Source organism: Trypanosoma rangeli (assembly GCF_003719475.1).
Source record: "Trypanosoma rangeli strain AM80 chromosome Unknown Tra_15.4_contig_00331, whole genome shotgun sequence".
NCBI lineage: Eukaryota > Euglenozoa > Kinetoplastea > Trypanosomatida > Trypanosomatidae > Trypanosoma > Trypanosoma rangeli.
Window position 1 is genome coordinate 1 of NW_021706076.1, and position 20,761 is coordinate 20,761.

Below are 20,761 nucleotides of genomic sequence, written 5' to 3' on the forward strand. Positions count from 1 at the left end.
AGCTTCACTTTGGTCAGCCACTGGCTCAGTTCTTTTGCAACCCGTTCGGTCTCCGCGGCCACTGATTTGCCCACGGCCGGCAGCGACATAGAAGATGGTGGCGCTGGCCTGCTGAAGGTGGAGCGCCTTTATTTTGTTGCTTTGATAGTTTGTCTTGTTTTGTTTCGGCTTCTTCCGCGCCCTCGTTTTCGGCACAGCGTGCCTCAAAAAATCCAAATCGCACTTTCTCCGCCTCCCCCACTTTTCTAAGGGGAGGCTACTCCGGCAGGGGGCTCCTCGGGTTCAGCCTCTGCTACTTTCCGCGTGGGCGGCGGTGGCACGACGGAAGCCTCGAAGGGCTGTGGAACGACACGTGTCGCGGTAGAATGGCGTCAGTTGTGAAAAAATGACAAAAAAAAACTCAAAGGCAAGGGGGTAAAAAAGTATATAAATGAATGCAGAGATGGGAGGCTGCGTCGAAGAAACAACGGCAACCAGGACACGAACCCAACGCCAAACTCCTCAGAGTAAGAGGAACAAATCTGCCTACCTTCCCCCCGTTCCCGTCCTTTTTTTTTTTTTTTCGTGGTTCCCTCCGCGCAAGCGGCCAAACACAAGGTGCACAAGTGCCGAAAAAGCTGTGCTCAGGCGCGCGTCCGATTTGGGCGCGGCCTGTGAAACTGATATGTTGACATTCCTCCTACTTTTCCTAATATTTGAAAATGACGGTTTCAACGGGCTCGCGCCTCGCTTTGCAAGATACAACGGCTTCCCGATATTCATCCAAGGCGGCTCGTGAAACCCTGCGGTTGTTTTCCATCTTATTAAAGTCGAAGTCGTTGGCTATTATAGCCGGCGGTGCCTGAATGAGGTGACAAAGGTGCGTCTGGTAGGCGTTGCTGCGAAAATAGAGCTCATTTACGCGGTACATCGCAAAAGCCACAGTGCCAAGCACCAAGATATCCCCAACAACGGCGTACTCGCGTGTTTCGTCAGCGATGCTTTGCCGGCGACTAAACTTATGATACCAATCCGCCTTGAATGGAAGTTTTACCGGCCAAGGCCACCCGCCGTAGGTGTCACTCCCAATTCGCCGCAGAAGCGTGCGGGAAAACATGATTTGTAATTCCTGCGACAAGAAAGCAAAAAAAAAACAATATAAGTAAATTGAATAAAGGATTTGAAGATTTCCCAGTGCGGTGTATGCCAAATCAAGCTGCAGGCTACTTGCGCTAGAGGTGGCAAACAAAGGGGGAATAAAGAGAAGCGGGCAAACGAACCAACAAACATTATGAGGAAGGCCAAAGCCCAAGCGAGACATACACAATGCAAGAACATAAATAAGCGGTATAATAACATGACAAAGAGGATCGTCTTCCTGAAATGCTCGAGTGTATAAAAATGAAGAGAGTTCAAAACGCACAGATGCACGCAACGCCAACAATAATAAAAAAACAGTCTCACACTCCACCTTTCCCCCGTTCTTCTCCCCCGCTGAGTGGAGGAATGTGTCTCCCTTCTTCCGCACCTTCCAAAGCTGGGGAGGAGGAGGGGGCAGGGTAATCACACATAACCCACACAAGATAAAGCCTTGCGTATAACTACCCATCACGGAGGCAACTGGGACATTTCCTGAAATTAAACATGAAAGAGGGAACAGACACGTTTTTTTTTTTAGCTGTGCTGATGGATGGCTCAGCCCACTTCACCTTTTTTTTGCTTTTGTTTGTTTGTTTGTGGTTTCTGCTGGGCCTCTCGTCCTTGTTCTTCGTTTCCCGTCATAATTTGCCCGGATTTTTTTTTCTTTTGCGGCAGCATCATCCTCTTGCACCAATCTGGTATAACGTCACTCTTTTCCACCCTCGCATTACCTCAAAAGGCCACGCCATTGATCATTGCCCCGATGGTTTGGTTCAAATTGGCATTAATGAACCCCTCCGCCTCCATCTGTAGGTGGAGAATGGGATTCATGCGGCCAATATTCCCCACGTCGTCCTCGTCAAGGCCCTGGGCAATAAAACGCTCCGCCTGTTCCGCAAGCGACGTCAATACACGGATTTTTTCCCGTATCGTCCGTCGGTCAAATTTCTCCATATTTTCAAGGCGGAAACCCTCTTGCCAGCCCTTCTTGTAGACATTCAACAACAACGCCAACTCATGATTCTTCTTCCGAAACGTGATCGGAAGGCTATAGTAGTCACGATCAAGGCCGCGGGTCAGTGCAATAGGTGACGGCCGTGTCAGCCAGCCGAGGTTGCTTGTGGTTTGGCGCGGCTCCTCGTACACATTGCGCCCTCCCATAATTGCATCTTTTGTGGTGCGAAACGCATCAATCACAACTTTGCCTCGCACAGACTGAATGGGGTCAATCACGACCGAAACACTCCGCGGGGTCAATTGCTCGTAGTTGCCCGCCGTCATCACATCCTCTCCGGAGAGCCAGCAACCAAAGCCTGGGTGACTGTGGTACCACCCGACAACCTTCTCGGAGCGACCCACAACAGAGAGCTTGTCTAGCATCTGCACCTGGTACTCCGGGTCCACTGCCTCGACGGACTGGCCAGTAGCCGTTTGAGGCATAGAGAATACATCCGTAACGCGGATGGTGTAGTTGTCAATCTGCTCGCCAATCATGAGCCCCATCACCTCCAGCGGCACCCCAGCCCGACCGTGCAGGAGCATCTTTAGCAGCGCAAGGGAGGAGATCTGAACGGTCTCGGCCGTGTCACGCAAATCCTCCGTCGGGACGGCGCGTGCGTTGCCGCCTCCCGTCTGGGCCCGAAGCAGGTTTGCAATATTGTTCATCCCCTTCCCCTATTTATGACAGTTCCCTTGCTGTTGTTTGTGCTGCTGCTGCCGGTTATTTTTTTTTTCCTTTTTTTTCCCCCTTTTCCTTTTGCTCTGGCTCAAAAGAGGCAAACACGGAAGAAACAACAAGAAAAAGGAGAGGGGTGCTGGTTTGGCTAGACGAAGCATGACCGAACATTTTCTTTCTTGAAGGACCTTTCTGGGCTTTTTGTGGAGCGCACGCGGAGTGCCGAATGCTGCCGTCGTTGTTATCGTTGTTTTTTTGCCTCCTGTTTTTTTTTTTTCGGGTGATCCGTCAGCACACATACACACAGAGGCGCCTTGCAATTGGCGTTTCCACTTCCATCGTCCTCTCTATCTAAATATTGCTCCCACGGTGCGTGGACTGTACATGCCCATCTCCTCCGTCTATAGGCCATCGCTGGCATCCACCTCCAACACGCCGTATGCATCCTCAAAGACCCATCACACTTCTATGAGTCAGTCAGGGGGGCTTGAAAGGCCCTGCCACTGCCTTCGGTGCCACTTCTGGCGCCGCCGTCCACCGGCTATCACCTCCTCCTCCTCCTCCAACTCAGCAGCCTCTCCAACTTCGCTATCATCATTCGCACCGAGAGAGATAAGAAGCAGCTCCGATTGCTCATCTGCCCGTGTTGCGCATCGAGAGACAGCATTTCGTCCCGCGAACACCTCCCGCTGCACTTCGTCCACAAAATCAAGTACCCCCTCAATGATGCGGAGCAATGTTGACACCGGAACGGAGTCTGGCATCTGCGTGTGGAGGACAGCACTGTCTTCCTGTCTTGACCCTTCTTCTTGTTCTTGCGAGGGCCCGGCTTGAAGCTTCTGATCCCGCAAGGCCCCGAGAAAGTCCCGCAGATCGCGACAGGAGGCCACGATACGTGACGCAGAGCGCTCGCTAACCTCCTGCACCTCCTCCACAAGGGCGGACAACGCACGACGTAGCATGACGGAGACTTCATTGTCAATACCAACTATCCTCTCTCCTTCTTCTGCTTCTGCCTCTTCGTCTCTCATCCTTTTTGTGTCGTCCTCGTCAAAATTCATCGTCACCCGTGCATGTCCATGAAGCCGACAAGATTGATGTCTCTCGAGCAGAGCCGCGTGTTCCTCTTGCACCTCCCGCAGGTGCTTCAAGGTGCACTTTATCAGGTGATCGTAATGCCGAAACAGTTCGAGACTATTTTTCCCCGTCACCCGTCGACGCACCTCATGTCGCAAATGCTGAAGCTGCTGCCAGAAACTTAGGGCCGATGAAGACATTTGGCGCCAGGCATCGTTGGTGGCAAACGTATCAACAGTCGAATCCTTCAGTGCATCGCAACGCTTCTCTCCGTGCTGTTTCTGCCGCTGCGCATAGAGGCGGCGTTTGACTTCTGCTGCCACGCGCCGCTTCGTCTTTTCGTTCCACAGCTGGTTGACAGCAGTGAGAAAGGGATAGAAACTCTCGTAGCTGAGTGAAGGGAAGTATCGATTCTTAAACTTCTGCGCCTCAACAAAAACGGCATAGGGAATCCAAAAGTCCTTATCGTTTTGACGGCCTTGTAGCACGTCAGACGCTGGCGGAACACGTTGAGAAGCTTCCCCTCCCCTGCCACAGCGCGCGGTATCCTCCATATCGCCGAGACAAACCTTCCTGCGACGCAAAAAGTTATTCTCGTCGTCCATGAGGTCTTGCAGTTGCTTGCACCACTGACCGTTTAGGTAGACGTTGCTTGACTGCAGCATTAAATTTCCACCGTAAACGCCATCATCGACGCCGGTTCCAGCAGCCACCGCGGCGAGGCCACCATTGCGCCGTCTCTGGGTTTGTACGTGTTGCTCTGCGTCATCGCCTGTCGTCCTCTGGTCACGTGTCACGGCTCCAAGTGTGTACCCCGTGAACAGCATGTCACCCTCTATCTCGTTTACTCGCAGGTATTGCCGCATCTCCGGTACCTCACGAAGAAGTCGAAGCAAACGCGCCATGCTAAGACGCGTGGCTACCACCTCAGCCTCAAGCTCACGCTTTTGATCCACGTGGCTTTGCATAGCCTTCACAGCCCCCGCCACACGTGCCTCTATGTTTTCCTGAATGGCCTCCAGCTTGGAGTGAAGCGCATGGTTCTCGTCCACCAGGGCATCCTTTTCATTTCGGGTAATGTTGTAATTTCGTTCAAGCGCCTGAACCTCCTCCTGCAGCGCCCGCAAACTGGACGCATATCGCTCGCGTTGCTGCCGCTCTCGCTCTCGCTCTCGCTCTCGCTCTCGCTCTCGCTCTGTCAAGGCATTCCCGCTTGAGCTAAGCATCTTCAACATCTCTGGCTTTTGTTGTTGTTGTGGCTGCGCCATCTTCACCCGCTCCGCCACCGTTGCAGTCGTCAACCCTTGTTGTTGTGATTTGGCAGCAATAGTGGTCTGCCGCAGCTTTAACTCCCTTTCGTAGTGTTTTATCTGCAGATCCTTTTTGCGAAGCTTGTCGCGAAGCGCCTCCATCTCGGCATGCGCCTCCCCCAGCGCTACTGTCCTTTCCTTGAGTAGCCTCTCACTAATCTCCTCCGCTTGACTCCTGGCGCCAGCGGCAAGCTCCAGCTGCGCCCGCAGCCGCGCCACCTCTGCGCGGAGGCCGTCAATGATACTATCTCGCTGCAAACGACCCCTCTCAGCACACACAAGTGTCTCGTCAAGCGCGGTTATTTTATCATCAAACTGCTTCTCTTTTTCTCGCAAACGCTCCAACAGGGAGTCACGTTCGGAGATGCTGCTACTCTCTTCAGCCCTCTCACTCGACGTCGCAGAGAATGCGGGGGCGGCCACCTCCCTACCACGTTGAGCGGCCACGTTATCCTCTTGATCACATTTCAACCTTCGGGCCGTCGGCGACGGTGTTGGGAACTTCTCTCCCTTCTTTTGCTTGTGCGCATGGCCTTCACTGCGTACTAGTGTTGCTCGCGTCTCAGGGTGTTTCTTCTCGCTTCCTGCGTGGACATTCGAAGTGGTGGGGCGACGCAGCAACTCTGGGGATGAAATGACGTCTTCAAGGAGTTTTCGCCGCTGCCCACCCAATACGGACGACGACGACGACGAGGAGGAGGACAATGACGCTGCTGTCACTGCTGCGGCCCCCACCGTCTTACTCTCCGCCATCCAGGAAGAACTCTTCTTCGCCAGCTTGCGTCCCACGCGCGTCCGTGTGTCTCTGCCGAAGATCTAGAACAAGAACAACAGCAAGCGAAGCACTCTCACCTCCCGCCTCTCGTCGTTTTATCTATCCCCCTTACGTGAAGCGACGCTTATGCGCAGGAGAACAAAAAGATCAAGGGGCAGAAGTTCGGCTTAATTCCACAAACAAAAATAGAGAAAGAGAGAGAGAGCAAGTTAACTGAACAGTTTTGAGCTTACGTATTCAACCCGTCACCACGAAGGGGAACTAGTTGACGGGGCTGTTGCTCCGTCTCCAGGCCGCAAAGGGGCAGACAAACTTTAATAACGTACACAAACCAGCACGCCACGCCTATTGCACTTGACTTTCACCCCACGTCTTTTTTTTTCTTTTGCTTTTCCGTCTCCACTTAACTACACAACTCGGTTCGTTCAGACTCACAGCAGGTGCCGTATCGCTCAGGTCTTCTCTCCGCCCAGTTGCCTTCGCCCCCCAGGGCCATGTGTTGAATGGCAAAGTGACGGAAAGTCCGCCACCACCGATGATCGGCGCCCTCTCCCTGAATTGGAGGCTTCCCCCGCTATCAGTACAACTTCTTCTGCACTTTCTTGTGGAACGGTCACAGAAGCTTCAGTGGCAGACGGCTGTGCCACCGGTTCCATTTCCTCCGGTGAGGTAAGGGCGACAGGGGCACTGCCAACAATCCGCCTTGGCTCCTGTAGTGAAGGTGAAAAACTGTGCCTTTGTCGCATGCCACGCGATGCTGGTGGAAGTGCGGGTACGTCTTCCACGCCTTTCTCCATACACTTGGGAGAATCTAGCAAGGCCACCGCCACTGTTGCACTTTGCGTGGAACGGGTGGCACAACTTTCGTTCTTTTTGTCATTTCGGTTTGGTTGATTCAACTCTGTTTCCTGTTCCGGTTTGACAATAGGTGAAGAGGGCTTTGGCTGCTCAAGCTGAACAACCGTTTTTTTTTGCTCACGGCTTCGAAGGGGCACGACGTGCAACCGCGGTTCGTTGCTGGCATCATCAACATCCGCCTCCCACGTTTTTCTGCTTATCTGGTTCATCCTGTTGGGTCTCTTCACGGCCTTGACGATCACACCGGGGACCAAACTCGTCGGAACATCGCTACTGCCCATGATATTCGGGGGTTTGGGCGTCTGCTCTGTCGCTGGACTCACCTCATTTGCTTGCAGACGCTGCCCCCATTCTGGTCGTGGGCGCAGCGGTCCACCACCGGTATCTTTTCCCTCATCTTTCTCATCTGCATCCGTGGCAGGTGTGATGATGGTAACGGCGACCGCAGGCACGACCGGCATCGTTGGTGTGACGCTGCGTAGAACTGTATCATCCTCACGCTCAAAGGGCTCCACCACTTCTTCGAGGTCTTCACCACAATTTGTCGGCGTTGCCGCCTCACAGCTTGGTGACAAGTGGAGTGAACGCGTAACAGAACCCCCATCAGTCCTTGTGTTTTCTATAACTTTTGCTTCGCTGATGCCCTCAGACACAAGGGGGTCATTTCGCTTGTTGCCACGTGATGGATCAGCTGGCGTCTCTATATGGAACAATATATCTTCACTCCCCCCAGCAGCTGACAGCTCATTGAAGCTCACTTCCTGCCTTGCTGAGGTGGAGGACACGGGTTTTTCTTCTCCGCGTGACTGGGGCTGAGACAACTCTATTTTTACAGGTGACGTCCTGAGTTTCCCATGACCATACCCTTGAGAAAAGGAAGGGGCCTTTTGAGCTTTTGAAGGCTGCGACAGAAGCCTGCGTGGACTCTCAACGGGAGGAGGGATCCGCCGTGCTCTCGGCTTTGGTACAGCTATCTCATGTTGCTGTTCATTCTGGTGCATGGCATCGTGAGTGACAACGGACGCGTCTTCAGTGGATGGTGGACGCAGCGAAGAAAGTGACTGCGACTCCACGTGAGCGATATGCAAGGGCCAGTGGATAGCCCGCATTTCCCCTTTCAAGTTTTTATCACCATCAACCGTCGTCATGCTCCGCGTGACGGGCGCACCAGGCAGTACAAAGGACCCCGGCAATAAACTCGGAACAGGCGCTGGACACCACCGATCCTCTGTTTGTGGCTGCGGCTGTGGTGAGGTCAAACTCGATGGCACCTTCTGCGCCAATGCGGCCTCAACCGCCTGCAAAACAAACTCTCTTCGTGTTCTGGTAGCTGAAGAAGGCGGAGGTTTATCTGCCTCTTTCTGCCGCAGCAGCTGTGAGCCACAAAGTTCCATACGTTGTAGTGCGGTAGTAAAACGTCGCACGGTATCCCAGTCGTGCATCACACCCTTCGCAAACATCTCCATCTCCGTCTTCACTTGCGGGTCTACATTCGGTGCCGCCAGGGATTGCAGCACCTTCTCTGTATTCGTGACAGCGGTTTGCAACAAATCCGTCACAAGCGCCGCATCCTCCTGCACATCCAGAAGCTGTTGATGCCACCGTCGTTCGCCCAACTTCCACATCATCCGTTCTCGTCGAAGCACCTCTGTCTCATCCTCCAACTTCTTCACCCCTGACTCATATGCCCGACACCGCTCAAGCAGTTCCTCATTCTCCCGCCGTACGTGCGATAATCGAAGCTCGGCGTAACGGTCACTTTCAGCATGTTGTGCCACTAGACCCTCTGCATAAGCTGCTAGACGGGCAAACTCACGTCGAGCCTCAATGGACCAGGATTCAACGCATCCTGTTGACGGCATCGAAAAAGGCGGCGATATCGACAATAAAGACGCAGCCTGTGACACATCAGTGCCGGGCATAAGACGTTCCCGCATCTCCTGCAACCGCTGAGACGCCACCATCCTCTCCGCCTCTGCCAGACGGTTATCAAGAAGTTGTATATGTGACTGCGCCACCTCCAGCTCTTCTGAAACGCGTTCCGCATGTGCTTCAGCCTCACGCCGAAGAACATGGGTGTAAGCGAGTTCAACAAGAAGGTCTTCAATGTCGCTCCTTACCTGTGCGAGGCCCATGTCAGCTTCATGATGCGACAATGCATTTCCAGACCGCATTACACGCTGTTCAACAATGCCACGCAGACGACAGAGTTCCTCTTCGCAAATACGCAGTTCACGCTCCTTGGCATGCACAGCCGCATGCCACCTATCTACGGCACAAGACGCCTTATTCTCTTCTCCTGCAGCTTTTTGCAAGTTTTGAGCCTTGGAGTTTGCGCGTGCAAGAGACGCCTCTAGTTCCTCCACACGAGATTGGAGTTGAGTTCGATCTCGCATGGACTTCACAAGATGACGGGCAAGACTTTCTGTCTTTTGCGTCAACTCCTGAAGGGCGACATCCTGCGTCTCCAGTTCCTTGTGCAGGTCGTTATTTTCTTGTAATAACTCTTGCATCTCACCAGCGCAAGTGGAGATTACATCTTCATCCTTTTTTTTTCCGCCCCATCGACTACGTTTTCCCCAAGAAACAATACAGCTGGGTGGTGAGGCTGGTTGTCGTGGCGACATGGAACCGCTGTGGCGCCGGAAAGTGCAGACAAACATCTTCCTTGCTCGTACAGTGAGCCTTTCTTTTTTGCTTTGGAAGGTTTCGCGTCGTTTAGAGTACCACTAGAACGAGAAATTGAGGACGCACAAACCTCCCGTAAGGGGTCGCCCGGGCGTTGTGGTTGTCTCTGCATGATGCACTTCAGCAACTGCTCCTCTTCCCTCAGATCAAAATTTTCCTCACTCATGTCGCCTTCTGCAGGGGGAACACTAGTAGCCGGGTCTCCACCGGGACGTTGAAGGCTCAGAGGTGGCACAAACGGCACCACCCCGTTGGACAATTCTCGCCTCTCGTTCTCTGCTGCCCCATACGGATGGGCGGACTCCACCCCAGACATTCCAAAAAATTCCTCGACAAGACGCCGTTCTTTGCCTAGCGCGGCGTCCTCAACCAACGCTGGCGAGGACAAAGGGGGCAGTGTTTTCCTCGTCGGGGGCATACGAGTCGAGATGGTCTCCACTGCAGAGAATTCTGGAGGCGTTGAGATGCCACCTCGGTACGTGCGAGACGGTTCCACAGTATTTGCGGTGGATGAGGTACCCTTCGGCGGCTCGTAGGATACGAAGAGTGGCGTTGACATCGGCAGCGAGCCAGCATCTGTGCGGCTTGCGCTGCGTGGCATCAGCATCACCCCCGCATCGCCATACCTCGAGATACTTTCTAAGGAGCGCGGGGTTAACACAATGCCTGCCTCCAAAGCTCTACCGCTCTCAAAGTCAGTGCCGGCGTTGGGGTGCGCCGTAACACCACCAAGACCTTCTTCCGTCCGAAGTGCCGCCTCGCACAGGCGCTGTAAGACCATCTGCTGCTCCCCTAACTGACGCAGTCGCAACCGCCGCTCATTATCCTCGTCGTTAAGGTGAAAAACCTCGTCTATTTCCTGCAGCCTCGCCTGTAATGCCTTGGCGTCACGCTCCAGCGTCACCGAGCGAGAAGGCAGTGGGGGCGGTAAGAGCCCTGCATGTACTCGCTTTGGTGATGGCGAGGGCCCTTCCTTCACCCGCTGATGCGCCATCTTCCCTACATTCCCGCATACAAAAAAAAAAAAAAGAGGGTGGTCACGAGGCAAATAGTTCACAGGCATGGAGTCAGATGGAGACCAAGGCGTAGTGGACAACATTAACACACACGGCACGCATGGGCCCCATAGCTCTTCCCACACACACACACACACACAGTGCGTCCACGTGTAGGAGCTTAAAATTCTACGGTTCAAAGAACAGAACAAACAAACAGAAAAACAACAACACCAACACACATGTAAGGCAACTTGGGTCCAATAGCGGCGTAAAAACGAAAAAAAAAACAAAAACACAACAACAATAAGAACGACGATCAAATCTCTTTGTATTCCCAGCAGTGCCAAACATGCGTACAAAAACGAGCCTGAAAAAAAGTGAAAAACAAAACCAAAAGAAAACAAAGAAGAAAAAAAAAGAGACAGGAAAAAAGAAAGAATCTATGATAGTAAAGTAAACAAGGGGAACAAGAAGGTGGGTAATTGGCATTGCCTATATATATATATATATATATGCATGTATATGTGCTTCTGTCTAGCACAATTGCAAAGTTTCTGGGGGTTACCTTCCAAGTTTTTCATGAAAGCACTTTCCTTTTTTATTATTTTTTGCTGTTGATGCCCATTTCCTCCCCTTCACGTATTTATTACATTTCTTTTAGTCCACTTTGCCTCTACCCGTCTTGATTTCGGATCGGTGTTCTCGTTGTTTTCCTCCCCTCCCCTCCCCTCCCTGCTCTGTTCTTTGGGATGGCGTTTCCTCCCCTCTCCGGGAAGAGCAGGGCGATACACGCGGTGTTGGCGGGACGTTTGGGCAGAAGCAGGAGCAAAAACAAATTCATTGGCAATATGAGCAAGCACGCAATCAAAAAAAAAAAAGGTAAGTAAGTAGAAACTAACCCCTCAGGAATAAAAGCTCTTTGGCAGTTAGTACTTGACGTGGAAAACACGAAATATACATACAAGAGTCAGCATAAGCTAACCAACATACACGTGAGTGGCGTGGTTAAAAAAAAAAAAAGAAAAAACAAAACAAAACAAAACAAAATGAGTACATGAACAACAGACAATACATACATACATATATATATACATACATATATGTATATGCCAGTGTAACTTAAGAATGTGCGGATCCGCCGTGTCCCCCACCCTCCCCAACGACCCCCTACAGCATCAATGTGGACCTAAAAGGGAAAGTTAGGGTGATACGACAAAATATAATAATAATAATAATAATAATAATAATAATAATAATAACAAACAATTAAAAATATACATCACTGCATGCCTATTTCACTCAACCGCAACACATTCATCCATCTACCAAACCAAACACTGGAAAATGTAACATGATAATGATTCAATTAGGAAGGTTAATAAGGAAGTTATCACCCTTCATGCTCTTTCCACACGTCTCTTACATCAAAGCAAAACAACACAGAGAGGGGTGACGTGTGGTGTGGAAAGATAAAACAAGAAACAAAAAAAAAAAAACTACAGACACATGCATACCTGTCACATTCCAACTATGCTACGCGGACGCTGTTCCACACCTTAGCCACCGACCACATGGCTCGGCGCAGTCGGCATGTGCAGCCCACTTTTTTCACTGGCATGACACACACAAATTGTAAAATAAGAAACACACCCATAAGCAACACACGTATGTGTGGAATTCATGGAAGCCCACATCTATGTAAGCGTACTGATATGCATAATAAAGGTGGATGCCCCAATAGTTTGCTTATGCACTTAACGTTGGGCACTGTCATCAACGTGAAAAAAGTGCCAAGATTCAAAAAAGAGCCTTTCTTCCACCTTCCACCCTCTCCTGCCTCCTGGCGTGTCAGGCTCTCTCTCTCTTCTCTATAAATATATGTTTGTTTTTGTCATCTCACTCGTTTTTTTTTTTTCTTACTCCTACCGTCCAATGCAATTTTCAGATGTTCCAGACAGAAATTTGTTGACGTAAACGAATTAAGTTTTGCTTTACGGTAAAAGTAATATATATATATATATATATATATATTCTTTTCGTTCCCTTCAGGCGCCTCGCTGACATCAATGTGCCAATCTCACTTCAAAGGTAGTTGAATCCAGAACGCACCCACCAACGCGCACAAGCGTTCTCCTATACGGAACCTCATCCGTTTCTCGCCCTCCCACCCTCCCACCTCCCCTCCACACACACCTTCAACCTCCACCTTTTTTCCCCCTCTTGGGGCATGCGCACCATTTCCTACATAACCGCCCTCACGGCATCCTTGCTCAACGTATAGTGCACCACTGGCAGTGGCGAAGGAGAGAGAGAGAGAGGGTGAGTGGGTGGGTGAGAAACAAACGCTCAACAAACAAACAAATCAACAAAGAAAAAAAAAATAACCCCCCGTAGAGAACATGTGCTTCGAGCCTTTAAGGGTCGTTGTGGTAGTAATCAGAAGAAGGATACCCACATGTAAAAAACGAGAACACTCCTGTCCGCTGCATCTTCCTTTTTTTTTTCTCTCTCTCTCTCTCTGTGTGTGTGTGTACACGTGTGGATGTTTGCTCTTCGCTTCAGTGTGTCTCACTGGGCTGTTCAGAAGCTTCGTTTCCGTGTTGCTTTTGACTCTACGGAATTTAATTGTCCCAGTTTGAGCTGTTTGAGGCACATGGAGTTCGTCATGTATGCAGACAACATAACGGACATTGCAGAAAGATCCCGTGTTCTGCCTCTCCGGGATGGAGAAGACACGGAGTCAACTCCTGCGCCATCCTTGCTGCCCCTGCCGCCACTCAAATGTTCTCCTTGTAGTTTAGCTCCTCAAATTCGTTACTTTGCTTTGCGTCACAAAGTATGGAGAATCAATTGTCGTCGTACGACACTCTACAGTTTTCTTCTGAGCCGTCGTGAATGACTGAACTTTGCTCTTTGTTCTGTGACGGCTGCAATAAACAAAAAAAAAAAAAAAAAAGAAGAGACACCCGCGTCGCACGGCGTTGCTACTCGTTTCCTGGACATGGTGCAGAAGACCTCAGCTGGATGATGGAGCTCTGCAGCATGGGTGATGTGGTTGCCGTCTTGGAAATAATACTTATCGACCCACGTGTTTTGGCTGACGACGGGAAGTTTGGCTCCAGCACATAAGCGTCCCCACTTTGTCTTAGATGGTCATCGGGGGTGGAGACAGGGACGGCAGCACACTCATCAATGACGCTGCTGCAGGAGTTCCCTAAGGGACCATCGATTGACTGGGACTCGTGTCGTTTATACATGGTTGCATTTATTCTTCGTGGATCCTCACCACTCACAGGACGCAGGTGATGACCAAAGACATCGAAGAGAGCAGTTGTTTTGCTTGACACGACACGCCTCGAGACGAAGGCGTGCGGATTCCGTGGCCGTTGCACAACCGCTCTCGTCAACACCTCCGCGGCTCCCACAACAATTTCCTCTGGGATGGTCGCACTGCTTAAGCTCAAACTCCCACTTTCCAAACGACGATTGGCCCCCCTGTTTGCAGCGCCTCCCGTGGGGGTGGGTGATTTGTTGAGTGACTCATAGTGCCCCAGTGAAAGTTGCATCGCATTGTCCGCACGAGGGGTGGTACTTGTAAAGCACAGCTGAGTGAGGTTGGCGGCTAGAAGCGGCGTTACCTTTTGCCCCCGTGTCCGCGTTGTTGAGGAAATCCCCGGCATGTTTGTTGCAGTGTCTGAAGCCATCGTACCTCGCGGTCCCATGCCACACCTGACGATCAAAAAACAAGAGAAGAAGAAGAGAAACAAACACGCAGAAAAACAAGATAAATACACCGCGTACGCCCCGCTCATCCACGCAGACACAAAACACATGAGGAGGAATAAAAAACCTCCTTACAAAATAACAACAAGAAAAAATGTTTCTTCCCTTCTCTGCAGTTCCCCCCCCCTCCTCCTTTTTTACCCCCTCATTCAATCGTTTCAGCAGCTTCACGCAACACACAGACGCACACACACGGCAACCAGATATGCAGAAAGACAACAACAACAGCATTAACCTCCATGGCCATCCCATACACTCCTTGCACCCCCCTCACACGCAGAGGGGGAAATGCAACTAAAAGGATTCATCACTACTTCCTCTTCGACAGAAGAGAATGCCACTGTCAACATCATCGTCGGAGTCACGAGAAATCATGATGTTCTCTGTTGCCTGCTGCCGTTGACGAGCCTGGGCCATGTAGGCATCTAACGACGACGTGTTACGCCCACCGCCAAGGCTATCTTTTTCCTTTTCTTCGGCCGCTTGTCGTTGCATCAGCACCGCCTGCTGTGACTTTAGAGCCCATGCAATTCCACGACGGGCTGCATCCTCATCGCCCTCAACAAGCGTGCGTCTACTTGTCTCTTCTCTATAAAGTGCATCTTGCTCCTCTTTGAGTCGAAGAGCTGCGGTGGTAGTGGTGGTAACAGGTGTTTGCTGGTCCGCCGGCACCAAACTCAAAGAGGAGGAACGTACGGACGGAGCAGATGAGGATGACGATTGAGGCTTCAACGCTTCAGAGGCAGTAGAGCCGTTGGATTGTCTTTGGTTCGCCTGGGACTGCGAGGCCGAGAGTGACGACGACGGAAATGATTTTTCCTTCGCATCAGTCATCCCCTTCCCGCCACTTTGGCGACTACCGCTACTGCTGCGCCCCCCGCCATCATCGCCTTTCCGTTGCTCTTCTCTGTCGAGTTCATTTCCTTCCAACGCCTGAGGCGGCACCTCCACGGCCACCAAAGGTTGACACCTCGAGATGGAATCCGTGGCCACCCTGTCGAGACCCGGGTCAGCACTACTAGTAGTAGTAGCGGCGGGAGGGGCAGCCACATCAAGGGTCCTAATGGGCAGGGGACATGATGCACCGATGCCCTTCACCTCCCCCTCCCCCTTCTCCTGTTGCCACTGGTTTTGTTCTTGAGAGCTCTGCACGACGGATGTCGCAGGCTGTGACACAACCTGCGGCTCTGCGGGATACCGCTGTTTCTCCGTATCTTTCGCCTCCCGCCGCTCCGGGGGCGCAGCTGACTGCCATGCGGAAAGCCAAGATGCCTCACATGACTGCCGATTGTATTGCGATGGAGTGCCAGCTGCAGCCGACGCGCGCTGCTGGAACGCATTTGCTTTTGCCAGCGCCTCACAAATACTGGCTGTTTTCTCCCCTTCTCCCGCTTCGTCGCGCCAGCTGGTGACTCCGTGGGTCGACAGGATTGACTTCAAACGGAATCGCAGACGACCAATTTCTTCTTCCTTCAGTTGCAACTCTGCAAGGTGTTCGGCTTGAAGTCGACGCAGGTCTTCCACCCGCCTCCATTCCCGATCGCGTGCCGCATCAGCCTCCGCAAGTCGAACTCCACAAAGTTCCTCGTACTGTCGCACCTGGGTAGTCAAGACGCGTATCTGCAGCTTCGCGTCGTGCAGTCGTCCCTCCACGGCCGCAACCGCCTTGTCACGTTCCTCAAGCAGCCCCTGTAAATCGCGCTGTCGACGCTCTAGTTCAACGCGCTGTAGTTCCACGTCATCACGAGCCTGCCCTAGTCGTGCCCGTTCGGCCTCTATGCGTTGCACACTCACACGTTCCAACTCCCGCATCTCCTCCATTTTATGCTGCAACAAAACCCCATAGTGTTCCTCAGCAGACCGTCGAGCCTCATGCAGTTGTTGTTGTTCAAACGTTCGCAACCGCTGCTGATACCCCTGTTCCATCTGCAGCTGTAGGTCTTCTCGATAGGCAGACATACGACGATCCACTTCTTCCCGTGCCGATTCACGAAGCTGTGAAAAAGAAAGCGCATACTTCGCATCTACAGCGGCAAGGCGAAGCTCGAGCGGCGGCGGTGACAGTTCCGTTTCATTAATGTCGGTCTGCGTCCCTACTGTGTACCCGGGCGACTTACCTCGTGTATCACCTACCTGCTGCAAGTATGCCTCTAGAACAGACTGCAAGAGACTTGTCCTCCGTCGCTGCATCACCGATGTGTTGAGGTGCAGCAATCCTGCCAATGCGTCATCTCCACCCGATCCAAAGGAGACGTCCGCCTCACTGCTGAAAATGGCAAGTGAAAAGGAGCGGCCTGTGTGTCGCAGGTGACTTTCTACGAGCGCGTCCACAAGTCGTTGTGTCCACGTATCATCCTCTACCTCGTCTTCTTCACCTCCGTCATCACGCCCCTGTCGAACCACGGAAGCTTTAAGGGAGGCTCCTTTCCGTTTCAACAACTCGGAGACAATAACGCTGCGGAGCTGCGTCTTGAGCGAGCCTAAAGCACCACTGGAGCGAAGAAATTGTTGCATGCCAGCACGTAGCTCCGACACGGAAAGAGCATCAAGTTCAGTCGAAGTGAACGTGGAGGCTGCAGCCGGGACTGCAACAGCGGCAGCTGAAGTCAAAAGGGACGCGGCCGGCTCATCCGCTCCGCAGCGCGAGGATGAGGGAAGCATTTGAATCCTGCGTCGCTTGACTGCTTCGCAACTCCAAAGGCAGTAAAAGAGGCGGAGAGCAAGGGAGAGAGCTGCAACAAACAAAGTGGATAGACAGGAGGAGACGGAGCAGTCAAGGCGAAAACATTTTTGTTGATCCCGTATATATATATATATATATATATCCGTTTTTCTGCTCCCCACTCATGGCTTCGTCAATACCCTAGTAAGCCATCGCCTGACTGCGGAGGTATGTTTATGCGCTCACGGTGCAGACGGCCAGTGAGTCGCAGCTCGTGTGAGAAAAGCGGCGAGGACCACAACAATTGTGCCGCTGAAAGCACTGCTGCGCTATCCTCACTGGGGTGCTGCGGCAGCAAAGCAAGGCCCTCAAGAAGTGCTTGAAGGCTTAAAAGGTGCTGCTGAAGAAGTGGATCGGATGAATTGCAGTGCCCCGCCATTGATGGTATTTGTTTGACGTGCAGCTTCTCAATTAGCCGTCGCCGAACCCCGCGAACCACCTCACGAGCAAGCGGGACCGCGTCGAAGGTGAGACTATTGGGCAACGACGCAAGAGGTGCAGTTGATCCTCCCACCTTTTGCAGCTGCATCACCCACCGCGTCCTTGCAGACTGCGCCCACGCAATGACACGACGCAGCCACTCTGCACTGGGGCGTTGGCCCTCCACATCTGCCACTGTCACGGGCTGTGGGCGTGAAACCAATTCGAGAGGCAAAAGACACTGCGCCAGTGCAAGAACTACATCGTGTGGGTTGACAACGGCGTGAAAGGACGCTGCCCCGCACTGCTGCAGCTGCTGTGCCTGGACGCTCTCGTCATTGCAATTATTATTAGTATTATTGTTATTATCAGTATTCCGCTGGACTCCGCCAACGCGCCGTGTCGCCGCCAGTGCCATCGCACCCTCCAATTCACAGGAAGATGCCACCGCATCCACCAGTGTGTTCAACAACAAGACGTGAAAAAATCGATACGCCTCCATACGGACCTTGTAGTCCGTATCATCCCCACCTCGCAGCCCCTGCGGGCCCCCGTGCAAGACAAGCCCAAACTGGTAAGCCACTGCGGCAAACGCTGAGTAGAAGGCGGAATGTGAGGCATCTGTTTCGGAAGTCTGCCATTGCAATTGGGCGTTGATAGCCTCCGGAATCCATTCAAGTGGATAAAACTCGTAGCGAATGTCATCCATCAGAACCTTGAACTCCTGTGTGAAGTCTATCGTCCCTTCGGTAGAGTTGCTGCCATCATTCAGATAACTTTGCCTGCGTTGCAGCACAAACGGGTGCCTCAGCGTGCGTTCCTGCATGAGTGGTAATGCAAGCTTTTCAAATAAAGGCGCCAACTGCCGCAGCAGTTGCTGTACAAGACTGACGGTTTGCAGCTGCGTGTACACCACCAGGGAGGCCAACAACACCTCGCAACGGTAACGCAGCACTAGTCTGTGTTTCTCCTCCTCTGAAAGGCGTGCGGTGGAAAGGAGGTCACTGTCGTCGGCAAGAGAATTATGGCCGTCGCTGTCGTCAACGCCCTCCATGCGACTCCCGAGGGCCTGGAGCTGCACAATCATGGGCTGCACATCCGTGTTGCGAATCAAGACGCGCTCCGTCTCCTGTGCCGTCGTCCCACCGAGCCCGGAACTCTCAAAAAACTCTATCATCCTCTCCCCGGCAGCCTGATAGTAGGTCGGGATGACAAAAAGCGGCTGTCGCACACTTGCCTCGCCTGTGCCCTCGCCATCCTCATCATGCGCAGCAGTGTCGTTGTTTGCCGCGGCCTTTCCCACCGCGGCAAACAAGGATTCGTAGCTCTGCGGCAGAATATTTTGAAAACGTGACACATACGTACGGCGTCCAACAGCGGCGAGAAGCTCATCAAATGCTGCTCGACTGTTAAGCCGCACGCCATCTGCTCTTGTTACATCTTTCTGTTGTAATTTGTCCAGCACCCGAGCCCATCGCAAACACTCCGACCAGGGCCATTCAAATCCGACTTGCTGCAGTAACACCGGCAGGAGTACCTGCAGGAGCGCATCAACTTCGTGTAGTGTCAGTGCGCGCGACACCGCAGGGCGAACCGTCATTTGAAAAGAAGGATCTTCTTCTTTTTGTGGATGCTGCTGCGGTTTGTTCCTCCCAACGACCACCTTGCCGATGGATCTTGGCGCATCCTTCGCAACAACAGGAGGGAGGCGATGCGGTGTCACTACGCCGCCCACAACGGCAGCAAAGAAGAGTTCCTGCAGACACGCCACCGTGATAGTGGCAAAAAGGCCACCAGAGAGCACCTCTTCTTCTGCCTCTTCCTTCCCATACTTCTGCACCTTTTCGCGTTTCACAGCCTCCTGCAGCTCGACAAGGCTGCAAAGAAGAAGCGCTGCAGCACTCAATGGACACCGTCCCGTGCCATCTTCACGATAACAGCGATACGCGACGGCGTATTCCACAATACCCACAACAATGCCGCATGCCCGGGCCTTTGCCACCTTACCGCATCTGGAATTTACATACGCCAACAGCATGCAGGCACACGCCTTTTTTACGCGTGAAAATGCCTCCACGGTAAGTGCAGCAAATAGGCGGGCGCGGTGAGCCTCACTGATGAATTCGCCTTCCTCCTCCTCTTCCACCTTTTTCCACTTCTTACTCCGGCCACTGTCATCGGTGGAAGTTACGCTTTCCAAAGTAAATAAGAGAGGACATTGCGTCATTGTAACATCCAGCGAAATCATCACTTGGAGAGCGCTCTGAATCGCCTTCTCTTCCGTCATCGCCATCCCTGATTCGTCCCCTGGGGGCGGCGGACAACAACGTTGCCGTGTCACATCCAGGGCCTGTTGCACCAACTTTTCCAAAGATCTGGAGGGCGGTGTCACTGACGACGACGAGGGTGCGGGTGCGGAGAGGTGGTCATGGACGGCCAGGGCCCGAAATGCCCGCCCAAAGCACGATTCAGCCACATGAGGGAGCGGAGGATACATGCAATTCCCCCCCATCCTTTTCAGGGATTCTGCTTGCACATCAGCACCTCCCGACGTCTTAGAGAAACTCCGCCACCGCGCCTCGTATGCCTCAACCACATCGGCGGCAGGAAATCCCACCAGCGCCAGCGATTCCTCCAAGGACAAACCAAAATTCCCAGCTCCCCCCTTCTCCACACCAACGTTGTAATTATCGTCGCTCACAATTGTGGGGCGTAGCAGCGCCCTATGGTAAAAAAAGGGGCGGGACCAGGCTGTAAGGTAAAAGTACCATAACCACTGGTCCACCGTTTTTGACGTGTTGTCAGTGGCAGAGACGTCGGATGGCGCTGGCGGGGGCAACAAAAAACAAAACGGAGGCGCCCCCCCTCGCTCCACGGCACTGCTGTCAGTGGGCGTGGACGCCATAACGGTGATGTTTCCACCTAATACTGAAGCCAATGCCTTCAGACTTAATCCCTCACTTCGTTTCCAGCTGCTACGCCTGTGACCTCTTTCCTGTAGACTTCCTGTTGCTTGACTATACCTTTAGATGCTTCTTTTCTATTTTTCTTTCCCTCGCCTTTTTCTTTCGATGATGTTGCCGAGTTTGTATTTGTATTCCCACCTCCCCTCTGTGCGCGTGCGCGCCAAAAACTGCCCTGTCGTCGCACTCTACACCCCCCCCTTTTTTTCCCCCTCCTTTTCCTAAAGTAGCGATGGATGAACAGCGAGAACCAAAAACAAAACAAAACAAAACAAAAAAGATTCACAGCGCACACATCGCAGCGTGCCAGGCAGACACACACACGCACACACACAGACGTATATATATATATATATATATATATATATATACT

At 52.3% G+C, this 20,761-nt stretch overlaps 9 protein-coding genes across 9 annotated transcripts, besides 18 other annotated features; 1 reads left to right on the forward strand and 8 right to left on the reverse strand.

Moving 5' to 3' along the window:
• Window positions 1–688: 688 nt before the first annotated feature.
• TraAM80_07668 (uncharacterized protein) lies at window positions 689–1,588 on the reverse strand (the record flags this gene model as incomplete). The annotated part of the gene is made up of 1 exon (XM_029384449.1): window positions 689–1,588. The coding sequence occupies one exon, from the start codon at window positions 1,586–1,588 to the stop codon at window positions 689–691; it is 900 nt and encodes a 299-aa protein (XP_029235695.1).
• A 102-nt stretch (window positions 1,589–1,690) lies between these two features.
• Window positions 1,691–1,717: a microsatellite.
• A 134-nt stretch (window positions 1,718–1,851) lies between these two features.
• TraAM80_07669 (proteasome regulatory non-ATPase subunit 11) lies at window positions 1,852–2,784 on the reverse strand (the record flags this gene model as incomplete). The annotated part of the gene is made up of 1 exon (XM_029384450.1): window positions 1,852–2,784. The coding sequence occupies one exon, from the start codon at window positions 2,782–2,784 to the stop codon at window positions 1,852–1,854; it is 933 nt and encodes a 310-aa protein (XP_029235696.1).
• Window positions 2,785–3,267: 483 nt separating this feature from the next.
• Window positions 3,268–5,934, reverse strand: TraAM80_07670 (uncharacterized protein; the record flags this gene model as incomplete). Its single annotated transcript, XM_029384451.1, has 1 exon — window positions 3,268–5,934. The coding sequence occupies one exon, from the start codon at window positions 5,932–5,934 to the stop codon at window positions 3,268–3,270; it is 2,667 nt and encodes an 888-aa protein (XP_029235697.1).
• Window positions 5,935–6,408: 474 nt separating this feature from the next.
• On the reverse strand, window positions 6,409–9,327 carry TraAM80_07671 (uncharacterized protein; the record flags this gene model as incomplete). The annotated part of the gene is made up of 1 exon (XM_029384452.1): window positions 6,409–9,327. One exon carries the CDS (start codon window positions 9,325–9,327, stop codon window positions 6,409–6,411), a length of 2,919 nt encoding a protein of 972 aa, XP_029235698.1.
• A 20-nt stretch (window positions 9,328–9,347) lies between these two features.
• On the reverse strand, window positions 9,348–10,496 carry TraAM80_07672 (uncharacterized protein; the record flags this gene model as incomplete). Its single annotated transcript, XM_029384453.1, has 1 exon — window positions 9,348–10,496. The coding sequence occupies one exon, from the start codon at window positions 10,494–10,496 to the stop codon at window positions 9,348–9,350; it is 1,149 nt and encodes a 382-aa protein (XP_029235699.1).
• A 142-nt stretch (window positions 10,497–10,638) lies between these two features.
• Window positions 10,639–10,658: a microsatellite.
• A 112-nt stretch (window positions 10,659–10,770) lies between these two features.
• Window positions 10,771–10,810: a sequence feature (A-rich).
• A 71-nt stretch (window positions 10,811–10,881) lies between these two features.
• Window positions 10,882–10,936: a sequence feature (A-rich).
• Window positions 10,937–10,993: 57 nt separating this feature from the next.
• Window positions 10,994–11,024: a microsatellite.
• A 483-nt stretch (window positions 11,025–11,507) lies between these two features.
• Window positions 11,508–11,547: a microsatellite.
• Window positions 11,548–11,558: 11 nt separating this feature from the next.
• Window positions 11,559–11,608: a microsatellite.
• A 111-nt stretch (window positions 11,609–11,719) lies between these two features.
• Window positions 11,720–11,759: a microsatellite.
• Window positions 11,760–11,965: 206 nt separating this feature from the next.
• Window positions 11,966–12,005: a sequence feature (A-rich).
• Window positions 12,006–12,505: 500 nt separating this feature from the next.
• Window positions 12,506–12,531: a microsatellite.
• A 272-nt stretch (window positions 12,532–12,803) lies between these two features.
• Window positions 12,804–12,837: a sequence feature (GA-rich).
• Window positions 12,837–12,884: a sequence feature (A-rich).
• A 119-nt stretch (window positions 12,885–13,003) lies between these two features.
• Window positions 13,004–13,020: a microsatellite.
• Window positions 13,021–13,042: 22 nt separating this feature from the next.
• Window positions 13,043–13,399, forward strand: TraAM80_07673 (uncharacterized protein; the record flags this gene model as incomplete). The annotated part of the gene is made up of 1 exon (XM_029384454.1): window positions 13,043–13,399. The coding sequence occupies one exon, from the start codon at window positions 13,043–13,045 to the stop codon at window positions 13,397–13,399; it is 357 nt and encodes a 118-aa protein (XP_029235700.1).
• Window positions 13,400–13,431: 32 nt separating this feature from the next.
• Window positions 13,432–13,463: a microsatellite.
• Window positions 13,464–13,484: 21 nt separating this feature from the next.
• Window positions 13,485–14,204, reverse strand: TraAM80_07674 (uncharacterized protein; the record flags this gene model as incomplete). The annotated part of the gene is made up of 1 exon (XM_029384455.1): window positions 13,485–14,204. The coding sequence occupies one exon, from the start codon at window positions 14,202–14,204 to the stop codon at window positions 13,485–13,487; it is 720 nt and encodes a 239-aa protein (XP_029235701.1).
• A 373-nt stretch (window positions 14,205–14,577) lies between these two features.
• Window positions 14,578–16,944, reverse strand: TraAM80_07675 (uncharacterized protein; the record flags this gene model as incomplete). Its single annotated transcript, XM_029384456.1, has 1 exon — window positions 14,578–16,944. One exon carries the CDS (start codon window positions 16,942–16,944, stop codon window positions 14,578–14,580), a length of 2,367 nt encoding a protein of 788 aa, XP_029235702.1.
• A 141-nt stretch (window positions 16,945–17,085) lies between these two features.
• Window positions 17,086–17,108: a microsatellite.
• A 30-nt stretch (window positions 17,109–17,138) lies between these two features.
• On the reverse strand, window positions 17,139–20,330 carry TraAM80_07676 (uncharacterized protein; the record flags this gene model as incomplete). The annotated part of the gene is made up of 1 exon (XM_029384457.1): window positions 17,139–20,330. The coding sequence occupies one exon, from the start codon at window positions 20,328–20,330 to the stop codon at window positions 17,139–17,141; it is 3,192 nt and encodes a 1,063-aa protein (XP_029235703.1).
• A 310-nt stretch (window positions 20,331–20,640) lies between these two features.
• Window positions 20,641–20,667: a sequence feature (A-rich).
• A 32-nt stretch (window positions 20,668–20,699) lies between these two features.
• Window positions 20,700–20,726: a microsatellite.
• Window position 20,727: 1 nt separating this feature from the next.
• Window positions 20,728–20,759: a microsatellite.
• Window positions 20,760–20,761: the final 2 nt, after the last annotated feature.